General features: G+C 39.2%; 2 protein-coding genes across 2 annotated transcripts; one reads left to right on the top strand and one right to left on the bottom strand.

Moving 5' to 3' along the window:
* Positions 1-3,076, bottom strand: LOC124287244 (myogenesis-regulating glycosidase-like). Its single transcript, XM_046723744.1, has 3 exons — positions 2,989-3,076; positions 2,482-2,598; positions 1-1,974 (listed from the first exon to the last, which is right to left on the bottom strand). The coding sequence occupies exon 3, from the start codon at positions 1,061-1,063 to the stop codon at positions 68-70; it is 996 nt and encodes a 331-aa protein (XP_046579700.1). The 5' UTR covers positions 1,064-1,974; positions 2,482-2,598; positions 2,989-3,076; the 3' UTR covers positions 1-67.
* A 595-nt stretch (positions 3,077-3,671) lies between these two features.
* On the top strand, positions 3,672-6,876 carry LOC124287242 (myogenesis-regulating glycosidase-like). Its single transcript, XM_046723742.1, has 2 exons — positions 3,672-3,748; positions 4,209-6,876. The coding sequence occupies exon 2, from the start codon at positions 4,226-4,228 to the stop codon at positions 6,224-6,226; it is 2,001 nt and encodes a 666-aa protein (XP_046579698.1). The 5' UTR covers positions 3,672-3,748; positions 4,209-4,225; the 3' UTR covers positions 6,227-6,876.
* The last annotated feature ends 16,199 nt before the right edge of the window (positions 6,877-23,075 follow it).

Below are 23,075 nucleotides of genomic sequence, written 5' to 3'. Positions count from 1 at the left end.
TAATAATCAAACAGAATTTAATTCCTTCGTGATCATTACAAAGCCAGAACAAAATCATCCAACGATTCTACTCTACTTTTGTAAAGTACGGAAGGTCCTGCAGACTTACAGGATAATCGATCCATATACCACCATCCACTATTTTTCCTTTGAGTTCGTCACGCCATCTACCGGCTGGTAAATATATTCTCCTGGTTGTGGCCCGTTGTTCCAAGACGGGTGCAACAAGGAGGTCGTCCCCGATGAGAAACTGATCATCCACGGTCAGGGCTGTCTCATCAGTCGGCGCTATCCACCATAGGGGTCTCATGATGGGGTACCCTGTGGTGACTGAGTCGTTGGCCAGACCAACCATTTTGTCGGCGTACTTCTCATGGAGTTGCACCATATCTTGAGCTACTTTCAAAACAGTTGCATTATCGGCCTTCCATGGAGCGAGTGAGAACTGCATCATAGGCATGAGGGCATTGGCTTGTATCCAGCGAATAAATAATTCAGGGTCAAGGGTATTGTGGTAGCTATTTCCACCAATTAAATCAGGCAGCACGTATGGATACCCGATTATACCAAACACCAAACCTGTCGTGACTATTGACCTCAACCCATCATCCAGAGTCCACGTTGAAAGTTTGTCCAACATTCTTACCATGACAGGAAGGTTTTGAGTTCTTGCACCTGTTCGAACCTCTATTCTGTGACTTTTGTCACTCTGCTGGGCAACAGTAGCGTACAGTCGTGTCAGATGGTTCCGATTGACAAAGTCCTGGTGTGATCTGAATACTGGTGGCAAATAGTTTACATCGCCTGCATCAAATTTGAAAGAATCAATCCCATATGTTGTCTTGAGTGTGTTAAGTTCGTCCAGAAACCACTGCGCCGCATCAGGATTGCTGAAGTCGATGTGTCCAGCCATCGGTCCATTCCACCAAGACGTCAGTGCAGGTCTTGCTCCAGACACATCTTGAATCATCCATCCTTTGCTTGCCAGATAAGGAAATGCCTTGGCGTCGATATTAATGAAAGGATGGATCCACAATGTCACAGAAATGTTTTGCCTATGCATAATGTCCACAAGATTCTTGGGATCAGGGAACGATGTTTCATTAAACTCTAAATCACCATACCTCACCGTCCAGTCGTCATCAATTTCAACCTGAGATATTGACAGGTTATTTTTCTTGATGTTACTTACAAATGCTACAACCTCAGATTGGTTGATCTGAGCTTATACTCGGCCCATGTAGACCATATAGGCTTTCTGAACAGATCAGGATTAACCGTTGCTGAGGGTTTCTGAATGTATCTGTCTGCCATCACTCTATATATACTCTTTACATCAGATGCTGTGCATATCGTGTAATTAAGCCATGGCAAGGAATTGTTTCTGTTTAAATAGAAGTAGTTGTCCAACTTTGACTGAAAGCAGAACATGTTATCACCAGTTGCGTTAATACTGACGAACAAAGGCACATCTTCGTCAATATGGATCCCTATTCCTTTTGACGAGAAGAAGATTCTCTCTTGGACAGGTCCATAATCACCAGTGGCGAGGGTGTCCTGAGCTATATAGGGAGCCATGTCATGCTGGACTTTCTCCAGTGGCCATCGCTGGAGCCGGAGTTCCGGTCCGCCATACCAGTGTGCGTCCCCAAAGGGGAAACAGTCAGTAAAAGTCTCAGTTACACAGGATAGGGCACGCCATGACACATCAATGCAGTCGTTGTCGTGATATTGGTAATGCTTAACCTTCAGATCTGACAACCCGGGTTCTTTGAAAATCAAATATGTGCTGTCATTACTCTGATGGACCAGCTTGTTGACAGAATGCATCCCGAGATTGCCTTTCAGTAAATAGCGTCCGTCTTTGTCCTTAATCTTCAGTATTGTGGACTCTTTTCCAACGTCAACTGTAATTTTCCCAATATGAAACATTCGATTGTGGACATCAGACCAAGTTGATTCAAATATCTCGCCCTGAAAAAAACCCAAAACATTATGCTTGAATGCTACGTAATAGGTTTTTAGCAAAGACATTCTGTGAATTTATGTCAGTATTGTGTCAAAACAGTGACTGTTTAGCAACTCCACACCTTGGTTGCTGGAGACAAACAGACAATTGCTCTTAAATGCATATGTTATTACCTGCAAGCGTGAAAATGTGTATATACATCGCACTTCTTAAATCTAGAAAGAAGAGACCTTGTCTTGAATTGACATTACTTGTTCATCCTAATGGACCCGTTTTCCCTTGGCAGATCAGAATCCAAATAAATCACATTTGCAAACTGCCATTTACTTGGTGCAAGTCTACTCCAGATTTGTGACATCCTTAACGGACATGACGTCATGTATCCACATATTCATTGTAATACGTTTTTCTATATTCATAATCTTTTCCAATTTTTACTCTGATTTCCAATGCAAGTGGTTCTGTTTTACCATACTTTGCAATGTCCTGCTGTGTTTAAACTACAATTGTACCTTGGTTGCAGGTGAGGTCTCGTGGCCCGTTCCCCAAGCACCTGCTGCTAATGAGGACACAAGGACAAAAAGAATGCTGGGATGTTCAGTGAAGACCATCATGAATGCCAACAGCACCTGGACAAACAAAATAAATTGCAATGACTATCTAAGACATTTGTTTTTAGTTGTTTTATGTGTGTGTGTGTGTGTGCGTGTGCGTGCGTGCGTGCGTGCGTGCGTGTTTGTGTGAATATTAAACATAACTTTGATGCAGTTAAACTGGAAAATAGCTTGTCCCAGTACTTTCACAAAACACCTCAAGGAATGTTAAATGGTATGTACCTTACATTTTCTGACATTTTGACAATTCTTAATGTAAACGTCGTACACGTACAACTGAATCTCAAGATGGTTGTTGAAAAACACAGGTTCAATAGATCCCCATTAATGGAAAATTAATTGTAATTGTGTACTGCTGCATCTCTGTGTGTTAATGGTAATGTAAGTTGTTGGAAATGAACTGACCTTTCTCTGAGAGTTTACCCTTTCAGTTTGAACCAACTGTAGTCGATATATCTGTTGACCAAGCTAACAGTTTCCACCTACAATTTACTTGACTGACAAAGATAATGCTAGAGCACCTGTCAAGTAATCTACAAAGTGGGTTTATCAGAAAATATCCTTGTTAAACCCTGTTAACATTGTTTGCGGCGAAAATTGGATCAGGTGATGATACAAAAAATAATGTTAATTATCCACGCAAATAATTTGATGAATGCAAATATTGATGTTGCCAATTCACCAAAGGTATCCAATATCTTTCACAATGCAAAACCAGATTCTTCCAGAAACAAAAAAAAATGCGTTTTAGTTTTACTCACAGCAGCTTATATGAAAGAGTGGTCACAAATAGAATAATTAAGTAATTTTTTTCCTTGAGAAGAATAGGCTTCTCTTTGGCATCTGAAAAGGGACGTTCCGATCATCATGTATAGGTTATAGGTGTTTTATTTCGTAACATTTGAAATGTTTAAGTGAGATATTTTTCTTTACATGGCATCAACATCTGTCGCACTTCACAACGACGGAGTATAGGTATTTGTCGTTTATTTATCTTGAATGAAAATCTTAAAGGTACGACTTGAATAATTTTGAAGATTAGCAAAAGAGACGGCTTATCTTTGACATATTTGTGTAAAAAATGACCCATTTCTCAGTGACAAAACAGGTGTCACAGCTTGATCCGTTTGTCTTATCTCCTCGGGCGTCCATAAGACATAGGAACGTGAGTATAGCATTAAAGCTTTCATTTTGTGTGTGCTATTTGTGCATTAGACTCAAATAATAGTGAGAGAGTACTATGCCTTTTACGCAGCTCTGAACAATCTTCAAGATATAACTTAAAGAGAGAGACAAGACATCGTTGTCATACTTTGTACTAATGTGTTTGAATGAAACCGATGCTTTCAGCGTGATGATAACCCATAAAATCATTGTCTTGTCAGCTGACAGTTAATACATGTGTGTGTTTACCTTTGTGTACAGAATATAACATTACAAACACCCTATTAAACTCATAATCACACACGCTCAGTTGGCGATAGTGAATTGAAACCATGGCACAATTATATACGGTATCCTACAACCCCTGACTAGAAAGTTGTTTATTTGGCGTACTTTACTTGTTACTTGGCATTTCCTATTCACCATTAAATACCAGTTGGTTTGGGTTGTTTTAATTTCAGGGTAAGGTTGCCGTGATATGGATCGTTTAATGTTTCCCAAGACACCAAGTTTATCGTGCATACTTCTTCTGGCGGCTGCCATCATTCATGGAACCGTGGAATCAAACCAGCAAAGCCGTTTCACCAATCGCGATGACTCAGCCAACCCAGCATACAAATTTGGACATATTACCGTTGACGTTGCCGTTCAGCCTATGGAACTGACGTTGGAAAACACTCATGGCCGCAGTGCCCTTGTGACACAACTTGGAACTGACTTTCTATCAGTATCACCTACAATACAACGTCGTGGAAATGCTCTCAGCATTGAGGTCCCCAAGGCTGCAGATCTGACAATACGAGAATACCATTACAAGAACTCTGACTGTGTGGATGTGACGTGGTCAGCTACTAGCTGCGTCACAGAGGTCCTCACTGATTGCATTCAGCTGGGACAAAGTCACTGGTATGGTGGTTCCGAGCTCAGAGAACAACTCTGGCCACTGGAAAAGGTTGCCATGGCCATGAAACCCTACTTGGCGATGGATCACATCAACGAAGACAAGTACGGTCCTGTTCAGGAACGGATGTTCTTTAACTCAGATGGACATGGAATTTATGTTGAGGAAGACATTCCACTGTTTGTTAGCATCAACGCCACTGGGGACAATAAAATTTGTCTTCAGGCTAAGTATGATGAATATTGGTATTCAAGTGGTGGCGTCAATCTACCAGAGCTGAACTACACAGTGTGTACCGCTCCGGATGTGAGGAGTATCCATAAACTTATGTCAGACAGATACATCAAGAAGCCAGAAGGTACTCCAAGTCCCCTGCTATTTCGTGCACCGATTTGGTCAACGTGGGCAAAATATAAAACAAAAATCAACCAGTCATTAGTAGTGGAATTTGTCGATGATATCAGGAAGCATAACTTTCCTGTATCTCAAATTGAAATTGATGATGTATGGACCCCAAAATACGGTGACCTGGATTTCGACCCAGTTACATTCCCCGATCCAAAGGCCCTTGTGAATGCAATGCACAGTCAGAACATTTCCGTCACTTTGTGGGTTCATCCTTTCATCAACATCAACGCCAAAGCATTCCCCTATCTGGCCAGCAGAGGGTGGATGATCCAGGATCTACTTGAGGAGAGTCCTGCTCTGACATCTTGGTGGAATGGCCAAAATGCTGGGCATATTGACTTCAGTAACTCAGATGCTACACAGTGGTTCCTGAACGAAGTTTCTCATTTAAAGTCATCGTACGGAATTGATTCATTTAAATTTGATGCAGGTGATGTGAATTACTTGCCTCCGATCTTCAAAGCCAAGAAAGATTTTGTGAATCGCAATCACCTAACACGTCTGTATGCTACAGCTGCCTATCAGAGCGACACGACAGAGAAAAGGCAAGAAGTTCGAACAGGTATTAGAACTCAAAACCTCCCCGTCATGGTGAGAATGCTGGATAAGTACTCAACCTGGACATTCATAGCAGGGTTTAGATCCACCATAACGTCAGGCTTGATGTTTGGTTTACTTGGGTATCCATTTGTTCTTGCTGATTACATTGGAGGCAATAGCTACAACGCCTACCCAGACCCTGAGCTTTTTATTAGATGGGTGCAAGCCAATGCCCTCATGCCACTCATGCAGTTCTCTCTGGAACCCTGGGCATACAGCAACAGCACCGTGCTAGAAGTGGCTCAGGACATGGTTAAGCTGCATGGAAAGTATGCTGATAAGATCATAGGTCTAGCGAATGACTCTGTCACCACAGGGTACCCCATAATGAGGCCCCTATGGTGGATAGCGCCCACAGATGAAGCAGCCCTGACTGTGGATGATCAGTTTCTGCTCGGTGATGACGTATTGGTGGCACCTGTTGTGGAACAAGGGGCGACAATGAGAAGAATTTATCTTCCTGCCGGTAGATGGCGCGATGAACTAAAGGGACAGACACAAGATGGAGGGAAATGGATCGACTATCCTGTAACCTTGCGAGACCTTCCGTATTTCACTAAATTGCCTTAATGTTGGTATTCAGTTGTAACATAACAACCACTTTGTAATGAAATGAAAATGAAGCGATTTGTGAAATTCATTCTTAAACATATGGGTTGTCGGCTACCCTGCCAAAATGTCAAATTAATTCAGGAATTTATTAACCTAAATATAAAAATGAAAATGTAAGGTGAGCTCAGTCAAATGGATGGAAATAGAAACGTTGTTGAACCATTACAGCAAGGACATCTGTCTACCTGTGAAAGTCTCATCGTGTCTTCATTGATTAGAGAGAGCAATTCAAGGATACCCATTCTTTCGTAATTCTATAGTTACTTCAGATAATTATCCTTTAGTTTATGAAATAATATGTTGGTATTGTATGGTTTTTTGTTTTGTTTTTTGTCACTTTATTTCTTTTTGATTTGGGTACAGCATATCATGCACATTTAACAAGTCAGCATATTTGTTGCATTATATAGGAGTCAAATTACAAAGTCATTATCTATGTAAATAGATTGTGGTAAGACGACCAAAATGAAACAAAAGTGTCGTATTTGCAGTGAGAGTATGCATTAAATTTGTGTAATTGTAATTTAATTTTGGTTTCAGACCAGCGAGAGAAGGTACAATGTTTGCTACCTTTCTAGAATATACGTATTTTTTAGTTAATATGAAAATGAAATTCAGTACATCATTTCTTCTCTCTATGAATCCGAGAATAATAGTTTCTGTGTTTAATTTCAAATGGGTGTCTGTTTCATTTTCAATCCATTCTAGTAGATCTTGCCACAGCTTTTTGACATGTTTGCATTCATATAATAAATGAATGATAGATTCTATTTCAACATCGCAAAATGTACAAAGTGGTGATTCTATTAGTTTGTATTTATATAAATCTTTATTGGTTGTAAGGATCCTATGGAGAATACGGTATTGAAGCCATCTGTGCCTAGCACTATATGATCCTCGAAAGGGTATAAAATTATGTGTCTTCCATAGATTAAGAGTGATATTCATGTTCAATTCTTTTTCCCACTTACTTTGATAAAGCAGTTTTTGGTTTATAGCTTCCTTGTGAAGAAGCCTGTTGTAAAATATGCTACAACCTTTCTTAGCTTTGAGTAGTATTTCCAAATTAGGAGGAATAAAAGGTAAATCTTTCTGAATATTAATTTTGAACGAACTCTGTTTTGAATATGTTTTCAATGAAGATAATAATCCTGTATATTCAAGGAAATTTGTTTTAACCCCATACAGTTCTACTAATTCTTTATAAGAAAGAAATGTATTGTCATCTTTTAGGAAATCATTTATATATTTTACATTTGACTGTAGGTAGTGGTAATATACTACTGGTTTTCTCCCTATTGTTATCTTATCATTTGCCCATATGTACTGTCTGCTGAGATGGTCATTATCATATTTACTTTGTCCTTGTAATTCAGACCAGGCTTCAAATACGTCTTTCCAGAATGGGCTTATGAGTTTTGGAATATAATGTGTCTTCAGATACAATGGGGGGCGGTGGGGTAGCCTAATGGTTAAAGCGTTGGCTCGTCACGCCGAAGACCCGGTTTCGAATCCCCACATGGGCACAATGTGTGAAGTCCATTTCTGGTGTCCCCAGCCGTGATTTTGCTGGAATATTGCTAAAAGCGGCGTAAAACCAAACTCAGTCAGTCAGTCAGATACAATGGTGCCATTTCTATGGGGTTTTGTTTGCTCACTTATTGTGAAGTATATAAAAGATTATTTAATTTTGAGTCATGTACGAATAATCTTCTGATCCTTGATATTTTCTGGTACTTTTAGACCACCTTCTTGGTATGTTTTCTTGATATCAGACATCGTTTTATTCTATCAGGTTTACCTTTCCAAATAAAGGAAAAACATTTCTTTTGAAGGTTCTCTATTGTTTCTAATTTAGGGTTTGCTAGCGAGCTGAAAAGATGATTAAGTGTAGGTAAAATCAAGCTCATTAGAATAGTTATTCTTCCTAAAGGTGTAAGGTCTCTCAGAGTCCACATTTTCATTACTTTGTCAAAAAAGATTATTTTATCTTTATAATTCTTTTCCACCATTTCTGCTTTATTATGTTGAAATAGAATGCCTAAGAGTACAAATGGCTTTTGAGTCCAGTCAAGGTTGTATTCTCTGCAGTATTGCAAACTTGAATATTGTTTCGAACCTATCCAAATAAGTTTAGTTTTGTCAATATGTATTTTAAGTCCAGAGAAGGATGCGTATGTTTCAAGTACTTGTAATGTTTCCCTAAATGAGCGTCCAGACCCGTCTAAAATTATAGTTGTATCATCGGCAAAATGAGTTAGTGGGTATTCTAAATCAATCATCGTTATTCATTTTATCTTTTTGTTTTGTCGTAACATGTGGGCCAGGATTTCTGCTACTATGAGGAATATATACGGCGAGAGGGGATCACCTTATCTACAACCCCGAGTATTTTGAAAGAATTCCGATGGAAACCCGTTTACAAGAACACTAGAGTTTATGCTATTGTAGAATGTTTTTAGCCAAATTTTGATAGATGGTCCGAAATTAAAGAAGTCAAGACATTTCTCGCGATAAAGGACCATTCCACCGAATCGAATGCTTTTTCGAAGTCAATAAGTATCAAAAGTCCTGGTTTATTCGTATATTCTGTGTAATCCATAATGTCGTTAACCAGTCTTGTATATTTCTGCAATGTATCTGCCTTTCAACAATCCCTTTTAGTCTTCACTTATTATATTAGGAAGTATGTTTTTAATATTTGCTGATATCACGGCTGAGGCTAGTTATATCATATGTTTAATAGTGAAATGGGTCTGAAATTTTTCAGATGTTCCTTGATTTATCTCTTTTGGGGAAACATGTTATGAGCCCTTGTTTTTGACTTATAGATAGCTCACCCTTCCTATATGCTTCATTTAATGAATTGATTAGGTATTTATTGATGTCTTTCCAAAATAGTTTATAGAATTCAGATGTAAAACCAGATGGACCAGGGCTTTTTCATTTGTCATATTTTTCAATGCTGAAAGCACTTCATCGTATTGTATTTCGCCTTCAAGAATGGGCGTCGTTGTCAGATAATCTAGGTATTTCACTATCTTTGAATAAGAATTCTAGATCGACATCTTTGACATGCTTAGTGGTATATAAAGTTTCAAATTAGGTCTTTGCATGGTTGATAATATCCTTTGTTTCGCTTATTTGTCCGTCATCAGTTTCTAGCTTGGTTATTGCCCTGTTAAGAAATTCTGTTTTTCCAGAGATAAGAAGAATTTTGTTGGTTTTTCTCCTTTTTCATACCATTTTGCTTTTGATCTCAACATAATTCCTTCTGTTTTGTATTTATTTCATTCAAGTTGCTAATATTTTATTATATTAATTTCTTGTATCAATTTTGACTTAGTCTGTTCACTGTCAGTACTGTCTAATTTTATTCTTTCTATCTTTTTCTGAGATGAATATTTTATTGTGTGGCCTCGAATATTGCACATAAGTACTTCGAAAAACAATTGTTCATTTAACTTTAGTAATTTATGTCCATCTTCGTCTCGAGTGTGATATTGAAGTACAGTCTCATTAATAATACCTTTGATTTCTCGCACATATTTGGGATCATGTAACAAACTGTTGGTTAAATTTCCAGAAACCCTTTCCTTTCTCAAGAGATGTAAATTCAATATTTAACGATATTACTGAGTGATCTGATCTGTAACTATGTTCAATTTTAGAGCTAATGATAGATTTTTCCATATTTCTACTAACGAGAAAGAAATCTAAACGTGCTTGTTTCAAGGGTTTTCTCCAAGTATATCTTTTTACATCTAAATTTAATTCCCGCCAGGGATCATAACGGTTCAGTTCATCCATCATATCAAGTACAGCTTCTTTTGAATTGTTATTATTTATATGTAAATAATTGAAAGTATCTTTTGATTGATCTTGGACTAGATTGAAGTCACCACATATAATATTAGTTTCAGTTTCTAGACTTAGTATTTTATTTTTAATTTCATGATAAAAGTCGGGCGTATCTACATTTGGACCGTAAACATTTGTAATGCTTAATATCTCTTTCTCTGTTTTTATTTGAAGTATCAAAAAGTTGCCACTATCACTGTCTTGTATTTCTTTAAGAATTCCAAATTCAAAGTTATCTCTAAATAAGATAGCTACTCCTCTCGATTAACTGGTGTGCGAACTAAACCGGGCTTCTGAAGAGCCCCATTCTTATTTGATTTTTTTAGCAATATTTTCAGTAAAATGTGTATCCTGGATACAATAAATGTTACCTTTTCGTTGTTTCATATTTTCGAACACATCAATCCTCTTTTTTTCCATTATTCAAGCCTTGGCAATTTGCAGAGATGATGTCAAGTTTATGTGCCATAACGAGTCATTAAAAGTAAAGTGGCAAGTAACATAAATCTGATCAAAATAGGGTGGCATGCCAATAGCTGACCCAATTTTGGTGTGTCATAGAAACATTTTTTGAGAAATGAAAGTGAACATATATGATTTAACAACATAGATATAAAAAAATGAAAAAAAGACACACTGACCTCTGTCATTGTTCCAAGAAGAAATAGGGCACATTTACCCTCCCACATGATCATTCAAGTTTAAATGGAAATACAATATTCCTGCCATTATTGCAAAAAAAATCAGAAACAAAATTAATTTAAAAAAGAAACCATATTCTGTTGATTTGAGTTCACACATCAAAAGTAAAAAAACAATTCTGTATACAACGGTTTACCATAATATTCCTCAAAATAATAACCAAACCAAAACATGCTCACTGACCAGTGTTTAAAGTCAAAATCTATCTGGCACAGATCGCATAAAGTAACCCGCGGAAGAGCACTAATCGTAATACAACGCTTGCATTGCGTAATGTTCCAGTTACATGTAAAAAAAATGAGAAAAACACATATGGGTGTTTCGTTATATTCACATTATCAGACATGGAGGAGTGCCATGTTATTCGAAATAAAACGGTGGTATTATTCAAAATGATAACCAAACCAAAGCATACTCACTGAACAGAGTTCAAGGTAAAAATCTATCTGGCACAGATCGCATAAAGTAACCCGCGGAAGAGCACCAATCGTAATACAATGCTTGCATTGCGTACTGTTCAAATTACGACATGTCAAAAGTTTTTAAGAAAAACACATATGGGTGTTTCGTTATATTCACATTATCAGACATGGAGGAGTGCCATGTTATTCGAAATAAAACGGTGGTATTATTCAAAATGATAACCAAACCAAAGCATACTCACTGAACAGAGTTCAAGGTGAAAATCTATCTGGCACAGATCGCATAGAGTAACCCGCGAAAGAACACCAGTCGTAGTACAACGCATGCATTGCGTACTGTTCAAGTTACAACATGTCAAAAGTTTTAAGAAAAACACATATGGGTGTTTCGTTATGTTCACATAATTTCAGACATAGATGAGTGCTGTTACATGTTGTATAAAATCATAGTAATTCCAAAACACGTCGAAGTGTTTGAAAAGAAAATCCACACAGCACGGATGACAAAATAGTTCAGAAAGAACACCACTCATAATACAACGATTGCATTGCGTACTGTTCAGGTTACAACATTTCAAAAGTTTTAGAAAAAGAGTTTCGTTATATTCACATTTTTACAGACATAGATGAGTGCTCTACATGTTGTTTCTATTCGAAATAGGTGAGGTGAGGTGAAATTGGGTTTTACGTCGTGCTTGAGAATATTTCGCTCATATCACGACGTGCATGCGTGTGTATGTGTATGTGCGCCTGCTTGTACTAGCCCAGACTTAAGCTGGTTTTATAGTGCTAGCCCACTGAGATACCATGCCGCAGTGAAGCATGAATACCCCACTCAGACACATTATACTGACTCTGAGCCGACTAGTCCTTGTTGTACCCATTAATGCCGTGCGCCAGGCAGGGACCAACAAGTACCATATTTTAACGTCTTTTGGTATGACGCGGTTTGGGATCGAACCCTATTCGAAATAGAACGGCAGTATTTCGAAAGTAGCTATTCCAAAGCATACTCACTGAGTATAGTCCAAGTAGTCCAAGTGAAAATCCACGTATTGGTATTGTATGTTAAAGATTGCTAAAAATGTTTCAGTCAATTCTACTACACTACTGTCTAACCCAATACATGAATCAGGTTTCAAAATAGGTCAAGTCTGACATTTCATGCACTGGTACCTCTGCATCATTTGGTTTGGCTCCAGAACATACCTAAGGAACTCTTTATAACACAACATGCTTGTGTTCCGTGAAAATGGCAATAACTAGAAGTATCTCCTACCTCTCATAAACGTCTCCCAAATAATACTTTTGTTTAAAACAAGGGACATTTAACACTAATAGTACACAATTACAGATAATGCATTAGGATGTTTTTCTCAAAGTCGTCAAAACCTATATGTAAATTCTGTGGCTTTTTGTCGATTGGTTCAAGTGGTTTAGTCACGAAAATTTCAGTGAGTGAGTTTTACGCCGCTTTTAGCGGTATTCCAACAATATCACGGCGGGGGACACCAGAAATTGGCTTCACACATTGTACCCATGTGGGGAATCGAACCCGGGTCTTCAGCGTGACGAGCGAACACTTTAGCCACAAGGCTACCCCACCGCGCCTATATAGTTTTCCCAGAAATTATTGAGAAAATCTTTGTTACTTAATACTGATAATTTTAGCATAATACATTATGTACAAATTTACTCAACATGGGAGGCAAATCTTGTAGGCTTAAGAATGAACCTTACTACATCAAGAGTTATCTCCCATGGTATAGCAGACAGCTCCCTTTGTTGACATGGCAGATATGACAGCAGAAGATAAAAGAAAGCTGGTTCTAGATGATTTTGAAAGGGATGTGACTTCGGCGCGACGAGCGAACGCTTTAAGCACTCGGCTTCCCCACCGCCCCTTCTCACAAAAAAAGTATACTTTCAAAATTGTTATAACGTTGAACGTTACGTAACATTGTCTAGGATAGCATGATACGAACACTACACCCCTTTGCAACATAGCAACATAATATCTACTAATGATAACATCTTGTAACGTTCGCAGTTTTATGGAACCGAACAGAAGTTGGACAGTGAGGCATATTGCATAGATGGAATTATTAAGAAACTGAACACATGTACTTTTCTATGACTAACACAGAGTTCTAGTTATTACATTCACTTCAAGATCTTTATGTGTGTATTACTGAGTGTTTTCAAAACGATGTAAATAACCAATGACTCTTTCACGTTCTGAAGTTCATCAGATTGTCTATTTTCTATATATTATGAAAATCTCTCTGTCAAAAACATATTTTTGTGTTGTAGAATATTATAAAGTCTTCTCAAAATAATATGTCAATCTTTTTGTCTGTCTGTCTGTCTGTCTGTCTTAGTTCTACAACTCAGAACTCAGCAAAATTCTAGCCATATAAGGATGGGTTGTGCATAACCATTTGTGGAAAACTCGATTCAGCCGTTGGTATCATGCGCAACTAATTATGTGATCAACACACGAGTTTAGATTTTTAATATACTTAAATATTAGTTTTGTCACACACAAAAACATTGTTATGTGGACTTTGTTTGAAAAACGGGTCGTTTAGAAATGACAGTAAACCATGACACACAATGCATCATTTTGAAACTTGACATGAACCATATTAAATTCAATCCCATAAATCAGACGTGTGAATGCTAACTCAATTTTTGTTTCATAAAATTCACCATGACAATGAATCACACATTCAAAATATCATTTAATCCCAACTTCTTTTTCAAAATAAGTGCCTTCAGTAACATTGGAGAGACACAACACCTGGATATATTGCCTAACAATCCACAATTTTGTACTGTTGTGTTTTTTGTGTTACATTTCTAGATTCTTGCTGAAACAAGTCTGACTAATATCTGAATATTCCAGTAGAGGCAAATACATTGGAGTGAGGCTTGATGAATTGCTTCATTGACCCCTACCGTGCACCCACGGCGTGGGACGTTGCTAGTTACATTAACCATTGGTGTCTCAAGTCAGGTAGGATAACAGACGCTGTAGAACTAGAATAGTGATGTTTGTTGTTTAACACCGTTCTCGGCAATATTCCAGATATATGCTGGCGTTCTGTAAATAATCAAGTCTGTACCAGACAATCCAGTGATCAACAGCATGAGCATTGAACTACGCAATTGGGATACGATGACATGTGTCAACCAAGTCAGTGAGCCTAACCACCTGAACCCGTTAGTCACCCCTTACGACAAGCCAAAGGTGCGGAAGACCAATTCTACCCCGGATCTTCACGGGTCGGAATATTATGACCGTGGTGAAGAAGAATATCAACTGACCCGCTGGTGTTTATCCATCGTCGTGGTGTATGTCCAAGAAAACCAATTTTAGAAATAAGTCCATATCAACTTCCCAATATGTATTTTCCTGTCAGAACGAATTACTAGATTTCACTAATGCTTAAATAAATATTTAGACTTGTGGTTCGAGAACACCTTAACTTGAAGTACATGTATACGGTAAAGGAAATCGCCAAGAGTGCTGGACCTGCACTATCATTATTGATAACTAAGTATTAAAGATGTGGGGACATGGCTTACGACGTTTTCACAAAACTTTATGAAACAACTGTCCAGCCCATTCTATTCTATAGAGCTCCAATTTGGGGTCTTTACGGTCACCGAGAAATAAACAATATACAGAACAGAGCTTGCAGAATCTTCCTGGGAGTTTCACGTTGTACATCAAACTGCCCTGTTCGAGGAGAAATGGGATGGCAATCCTGTCTCACTAAACAGAGACTGGAAGCTTTAGCTTGGTTTGTGAAGATGAACAGAAATGAGACTAACGGATTATCACGCAGAATTTTAGTAACAAAAGTTACAAAAAGAAGAAAAATTATATTTTTAACATTGTTCTGAAAATCGGCAAGCAACTTGATATCGTCAACATACTTAACATGCCAGAAGCCATACATTGGGTCATGTTAAAGCTGAAGAAAGAAATACAATTACAAGAGGCATTTTTATGGTTAAAGGAGCTTTGGGACGATAAATCAAATCTTACAAATGGAAACAAGCTTCGTTGTTATAGACTTTTTAAAAAGGATCTCATCCCTGAAACACACGTCAGAACTATAATTTCAAGACACCTCAGGAAATACTTATCCAGATTGCGTTGTGGAAGCCTCCCCATCCATATTGAAACTGGACGCTACAACAGACCCTCCTCACCCTTGGAAAAAATAAAATAAAATTGAAAACGAAATTCACTTCCCCTCCAAATGTTCACTAAATGAAGACAACAAATACGACATTAAACAAACATATATTTACAGCAACCCCAAAGACCTATTTGTTAAAACCATGAGTGACAAAAAGTCCAAAAATATCAAAGGCACTGCAGTTAATGTCCGAGATATGTTTTTAGATTCATTTAACTCCCGCCACACCCCCTATATCCCCTTCTCGGGTATTATTTTACCCGTTTTATACCACACCTTTATTTTTTACCTATGTAATATAAATAAGTTTTAAATGCTAGTGTCTCTTAAGCCAGGATAATAATAATACAAACTAATTCTGTCTGTCTGTCATAACTTATGGTCTGTCTGTTTAATCATTGGCTGGTGCATCACATGAACACGCCCACAGCCAGTTAAGAACATTTAACACCATAGATCAAATTTCACCAGTATAAAAGTCAGTTACAGATCCTAATCCTGTTCTATATTCCTTCTGGCTGATGATTTGATTGTAGTGGATACAGATAATTTTTATCATGAGCCTTTCCGCAACAATATGGTCACGGTAAGTAAATGTATAGGGTGTAGGCAAACACATAGAGTATACTTGCCATTGTTATTGTTACCGCTTATGAGGGGCGGTGGCGTAACCTAGTGGTTAAAGCGTTCGCTTGTCACGCCGAAGCTCCGGGTTCGATGCCCCACATTGTTACAATGTGTCAAGCCCATTTCTCGTGTCCCCCGGTGTGATATTGCTGGAATATTGCTAAAAGCGGCGTAAAACCATACTCAAGCAGTCATATACCGCTTATACCAAGTCAGGGCCAATGGGGTAGCTCTGATCTTAAAGTGTTCAATCATCATGCTTAGTGTCTGGGATTTATTCCCGACATTTGCTACAATTCATGCAGACAGTTTCAGAATCCCTAACATCATATGGATGGATAATTGCTAAAAATATGGGAAAACACCCCAATTGTTTGGACATTTGCTCGTTTGATAGGAATCCTTATTGTAAATGCAATGTATATTCCGACAGGTATTTTTGACAAATTTACATTGAATTTGCAAATAGTATGTGGCAGTTTTAATCTACAAAATATGAGCGTTGTCCAGGTTGATTCCTGGACAAAATAGCCACTATCATCACTATTTTTTCTCCCTTTCGGTGCGTGCGTGCGTGCGTGCGTGTGTCTTCGTTTGTTGATGTTTTGGCATGTGTTACCAATTCTTCCGAGCTTTTAGCTATGCAGAGGCGTGTTTGAGGATGCTGCCATTTGCAATTGTTTTTGCGCTTGTTGTCTTGTCTCCCGAGCGCCGCTTATTGCTCAGGCGTTTGAGGATGCTATGTTCGTGGGTTCGAATCCCAAATTTGCTTTGATTTAAGGTTTTTCAACGCTGTAACCGTGCTCATTGAATTACCGAGTAAGTATGCGTTACATTGGACTTTTGTCCTTTTTTCAAGCCTACACGTGCACGACCTGGCTGAAAATACTTATCACAAGAGTCTTTAATCGTTATATTAAAACCTTCAAAATATGTGTCCAGGGTCCAGATCCACAAAGTGTTCGTAACATTACGACATGTCGTAACTCTATGGTTTATCATAGGCTTATGAACGCTTTGTGGATCGGCATCCTGATACTGAAGCTCCTTTCCCTAAGGAACCCGTGAAGATCGGGGTTAGAAGTGGTCTTCAACAACCCATGCTTGTCGTAAGAGGCGACTAACGAGATCGGGTGGTCAGACTCGCTGACTTGGTTGACACATGTCATCGTATCCCAAATTCATAGCTCGATGCTCATGATGTAGATCGCTGGATTGTCCGGTCCAAATTATTTACAGACCGCCGCCATATAGCTGGAATATTGTTGAGTGCGACGTAAAACTAAACTCACTCATTCACTCATGCTGATTATTTATAGACCTCCGCCATGTAGCGGGGCGGTGGGGTAGCCTAGTGGTTAAAGCGTTCGCTCGTCACGCCGAAGACCCGGGTTCGAATCCCCACATGGGCACAATGTGTTAAGCCCATTTCTGGTGTCCCCCGCCGTGATATTGCTGGAATATTGCTAAAAGCGGCGTAAAACTTAACTCAGTCAGTCAGTCAGTCCGCCATGTAGCTGGAATATTACTGAGAGCACCGTTAAACAACAAACAAACTCTCCTGAAGGCACAACGTGGTATTACTATGGTGGATTTCAATTTCTTCCAGGCTTACATCGCAAATACCCATGAGCAGAACTGCCATGTCCAAAACACGGACTGTTATAAAGTTGCCACATGGCTTGGCAAACAATGGTCTCGAACGTCGAACAAGTACGTGCACTTCATGCCACATTGCCTAGAATATACATGTATCTGTTACATACCCATTTACTCTTCCTTATTGCACTCCGATTTCTGCATTGCACGGCTAACGGATCTACTTCTTCCAATGTTCTCGGATCTTTTCTTACAAATGAAATCTTTGAAGATTATAGTTGTTAAATCGAATTTGTTTTAAGTCAGTTTTCTTTTCTTTTGTTGATCAGGTTGATCAGAACCTAGGCAGACAGACAGACAGACAGACAGATAGATAGATAGATACGATTAGATAGATAGACGAAATATCTTGGAGCAAGTACCGTTTGGCGGGGGTTGATTGACGGTGTGGGGGTGCCTCTCACGTGACTGTAAACTTGACCTTTTGACGATCTGACACAAACTGAATGGTCAACGGCACATCACTGACATCTTAGGTAGGAATGCTGTACCCCATTACGATGTCCATCCTCTAGACACAAGGCGTCTTCACTGACGACTTTGCTGATTTGGTTGACATGTGTCATCATATGCCAATTGTGTAGATCGATTCTCATGATGTTGATCACTGGATTGTATGGACTAGACTCGATTATTTACATACCGCCACCACATAGCTGGAATATTGCTTAGTGCAGCGTAAAACTAAACTCAATCGTGCCGTCAAGAGGCGGTAATAACTCTACCTTTGCCAGTCAGAATTCCAGATCTTAGATCCCCAACAGTATGTTGGGACTTTATGGGTCACAGAATACGTCAGAGAAATCCTCCAGTACACAATCTTGATGTACTGGCACAAACCTTCCATCAAAAATGGAAAGCAGTACCTCAACGTCAAATTCAAAGTATGATAGCCAACGAGGAGGGTCAAGGCTGTTTTTGGCCGATGTTACACCAGATATTGACATTGTACTCAAGATTCTTATACCTATATGATTTCTTGAGGACTGACCGCAGTTGCTAACGTCGTGTAACTGTGCGTTTTGAATCAGTGACGAAAAACGATTTAATATCTCCAATAAGAACTCCCACTTAAGCCTAGAAACCAAATTTAATAAAAATATAATATGAAATTATTCGCTCTTTTATTTTCTAGATTTGGTCAACCCTGTCGCAGTCCAAGAGACCATGTATCAAGGGAGAAAATATCTGATACACGAACCAGGAGAAGTAATGTTTTTAAACGTCGAGGAACTTGGAAGGAACAATTATTTGCGTCTTTTAACAGGAGAATTCAGTATCGCGAAAGAAATGTACAACCCAAGTCCCAAGTATCCAGCTGAGATTGAATTCTCACTGGCATCATTTACGAAGTCTTCTGCCATCTTTGATCTCTTGATGAGAACGCCTGGTATTTCCCATCCAATAGCTGTTGTCAAAGACAAGTCTGTACTTGTTTCTGGATCCTTAGCAGAGGTACTCCCTCTACCTGAAATTTGGAAAGAAAGATTTGGATCATTTTACAAGAAAGCAGACATTTGGTTCGAACCACTGTCAACTCCTTCCCCAATGATTTGTAGAGGTGCACAAGTTACACCATTTGTGCTCACAGTGCCAAAGAGAGATGAAGGCACGTACGGATACATTTTGACAACCATGCTCTTGCAGTACTGTCTGGATGCACTGGGGGATCATTTCTACAGGAATCAAATATCTTTTGAAGGAAACACGGAGTCATTCTTTCTGAAACATGCCTCCTACTATGTCCCCTCTTCCGCCAGACCCACAGATGTTCTGACAGTGGAATTATGGGATGACGACATCCATTCTGATGGGGTCTGTTTCAACATCGTCAAATCTGGAAAGAGTGTCTTCCAATCCCGCATTCAGTTCTACAGTTATGGAGATTTACAACTGCAAAGCAGCCAAGCTTAACATTACACATTTTGACGTTTTTTCCAACACCTATTTATGGCGAGCAGTAAAGAAAAGTCGAGGTATCGATACTGTTAAGCACTATGCATTCCTCTATGTTCCATTTATTGACAATATCAATAAATGTCATGCATTCACTTTGCATATGGGGCGGTGGGGTAGCCTAATGGTTAAAGCGTTCGCTCGTCACGCCGAAGACCCGGATTCCATTCACCACATGGGTACACTGTGTGAAGCCCATTTCTGGTGTCCCCAGCCGTGATATTACTGGATTATTGCTGAAAGCGCCGTAAAACACAACTCACTCACTCGCGCACTTTGCATACTTTCTATTTCAACACAATCTACATGTATTTCATGAGAAAGCCCAGACCTCAGGAATAGTATTGCACAACTGCAAGAAATGTTATAAGTTTACGTGCAGAACACTCAGTTCAACATTTCGGCTCAAGAAAAAGCACATTTGGCATTTTTGTGTGTATTGATGAGTCCGAGTGCTTATATCACTCAAAATGTCACTTTTTAAATATAATAGTAAATATATCCCAACTGGAGTTGGGTGATGGTGAAAGATGGATTTTGCAGTAAAGTGCTGATTCGGAGATCATGCTCACGTTGCTGCAAGGGGCCTTGTCTTGTCAATTGGCAGTTGATAAAGTAGTATATTCTCCTTTGCGTTCGGGCGGTGGGGTAGCCTAATGGTTAAAGCGTTTGCTCGTCACGCCAAAGACCCGGGTTCGATTCCCACATTGGTACAATGTGTGAAGACAATTTCTGGTGTCCCCCGTTGTGATGTTGCTGGAAAATTGCTAAAAGCGGCGTAAAACTAAACTCACCCACACACTAACTCACTCGCTTGACATCAAGATCATCGACAAACTCGTATTGTTATACGATGACATTAAGTCAGCGTGCCTGTTGTCCTACTTTGGACAAGCATGGGTTGCTGAAGACCAATTCAAACTGTTGACTCTCATTTACAAAACTATCCATCATCAAGCTCCCGGCTATCTCAACGATCTCATTGCTGTGTATGAACCTGCAAGAGATCTCAGATCTGCTCATCAACTACAGCTTAAATTGCTGCCATACCGTATGAAAACTTTTGGATCACGATCATTCCAAATTGCTGCTGCACGCAAATGGAATTGTCTGCCATTAAACCTCAGGACCGTCCCAACACTTGATGCATTTAAAGCAAGCCTCAAGACTAATTTGTTCGAGAATTAGACTTTTCATCATGATGTATATATATGTTTGTGTTAGCGCTTTGAGCATGATTTGTTGCGTGGAGATTAGCGCATTATAAGACTTCTCATTATTATTATTATTATTAATTCTAACCCGCACTTTCATGGGTCTTTGTCTTGACGGTGAGTGGCAAGGTATTCGTACATGTATTAGGGGAAACGGATAACCAGAACGCAAAAGAGAATAAAACACCGTTATAATGGTCTTACTTTTTGTTTTAGACTTTGTACTATACTTTCGACTTGTACCATACCCTTCGCGTCAGTCAACAAACACTAACTGTTTCAGGGGCGGTGGGTTAGCATTGTGGTTAAAGTGTTCGCTCGTCACGCCGAATAACCGGGTTCTATTCCCAACATGGGTACAATGTGTGAAGCCCATTTCTGGTGTCACCCGCCGTGACATTGCTGTAATATTGCTAAAAGCTAAGTAAAACTAACTAACTCACTCACTATATGTTTGAACGTGTGGGTGTTGGAAGATGTCGGTGGGGCCAGACATATGTACCCTGTTAACACTGATTTAAACTTGCATAGTTGCACAGTTTTTTCTTGCATTTTACACCCAATGGCATGTCCCTTGGCCGATAATCGAGGTTATTTTGACGCTGGTATTTACTTGAACTGTGGGCTGTCGGGTAGCCTTGTGGTTAAAGCGTTCGCTCGTCACGCCGAAGACCCGGGTTCGATTCCCTACATGGGTACAATGTGGTTGAAAAGTCCTCTTGTCACCTCGAAGTCTGGGTTTAATTCACCACTCCACATTGTTACAATATGCTAAACTCATTTCTGCTGTAACCTGCGGTGATCTTGCTGGAATATTGCTAAAAGCGGCATAAAACTAAACGCACTCACTCACTTTCTTGAACTGGGTCGATGTTATTGCCACCTGTACATCACCAGTGTATGAAATAAGGCCCGTCCGACGGCCCGGGCTAGATTTCTGACGGACGGTCTAAATTTACAGCTGTCTGAGTGGGGTATTCATGCTTCACTGCGGTATGGTATCTCAGTGGGCTAGCACCAACATGTGTGGAAACGTGGTTGAAAATCTGGTCTTAGGTCTTGGCTGCATTATCATCATGGCTTTGCTAATTCAAAGAGGGCAAACCTAGAAACACAGTGATAGGATTCTGGCATCCCATTTGGGGATGCAACTCTGGACTCGTTCCCCTTCAGTCAAATTAAAGAAGTGAAATTGGATTTTTAATTGCCAGGTGATGGCGTCAGTAATTCCTAAATCGTCATTCTTAACCTGTTCATTGAATTAATATATTGTATTGAAGTTTAATCCATAAAAATATCTTGGACATCAATGTACAACTTCTAAATGTCACTGAAAGACATGACAAGTAACTTGTTTCAATAGATCTGGTTACTTTAAGGCCACATTCAGCAACATTCTAGCTTTAGAAATGCAGCCTGAAAAAACTGACCAGGCAGTCAAATGATTGACGTCATGAACATTGATCCATGCAAATGGGATACAATGACAATTAACCAAGTCATAAATCCTGATGCCCCTATCCTTTTACATACACAGAGATGCCAACCCTGAATCAAAAGCAATTCCCGAGCCCTGAAGGTGCGTTGGGGGTGAGCGTGAGAGGGGGCTCAGGCCCCTTTTGACAGTGGGGGTCTCGGGGGCGTCCCCTATGAAAATCTTTAGATTTAGCCTGGAAATTTGCAATTTCTGGGCATACGTAACCAGAAAACTCTTAACTCAAACGAACATATTTACTAAAAGTCTTTCAAACATTCTAAATTTATAAAGATGTTTGTATTTTCTAAAAAATCGAAGTTTTTACAGATAAATCGGAGTGTGGATTTTGTATTTGAAAATCGGTGGTTGGCATCTCTGCATACAACATGCCCCCAAACAACATCAACATGATCCACTGGAACTACATTCATACCCAGAATCCCTCTGTGTGTTACCCATGAAGATCCAGGTTAGAACTGATCTTCAGTAACCCATGCTTGTCGTAGGAGGCGACTTACAGGATCAGGTGGTGAGACTCGCTGACTTTGCCAATTGCGTAAATCAATGCTTATGCTGTTGATCACTGGATTGTCTCGTCCAGACTTGATCACTTACAGATGCTGCCAAAATCCTGGCATGCTGCCGAGTTGGTGTTAAACAACAAACAAAATCCTC

Source organism: Haliotis rubra, unplaced genomic scaffold, assembly GCF_003918875.1.
Source record: "Haliotis rubra isolate DU_JTF1 unplaced genomic scaffold, ASM391887v1 Scf4, whole genome shotgun sequence".
Classification (NCBI taxonomy): domain Eukaryota; kingdom Metazoa; phylum Mollusca; class Gastropoda; order Lepetellida; family Haliotidae; genus Haliotis; species Haliotis rubra.
This window is presented reverse-complemented; position numbering and strand designations above follow the sequence as displayed.

Coding starts and splice junctions, on each gene's coding strand:
- LOC124287244 (XM_046723744.1), bottom strand. CDS start 1,063: ATGCATAGGCAAAACATTTCTGTGACATTGTGGATCCATCCTTTCATT.
- LOC124287242 (XM_046723742.1), top strand. CDS start 4,226: ATGGATCGTTTAATGTTTCCCAAGACACCAAGTTTATCGTGCATACTT.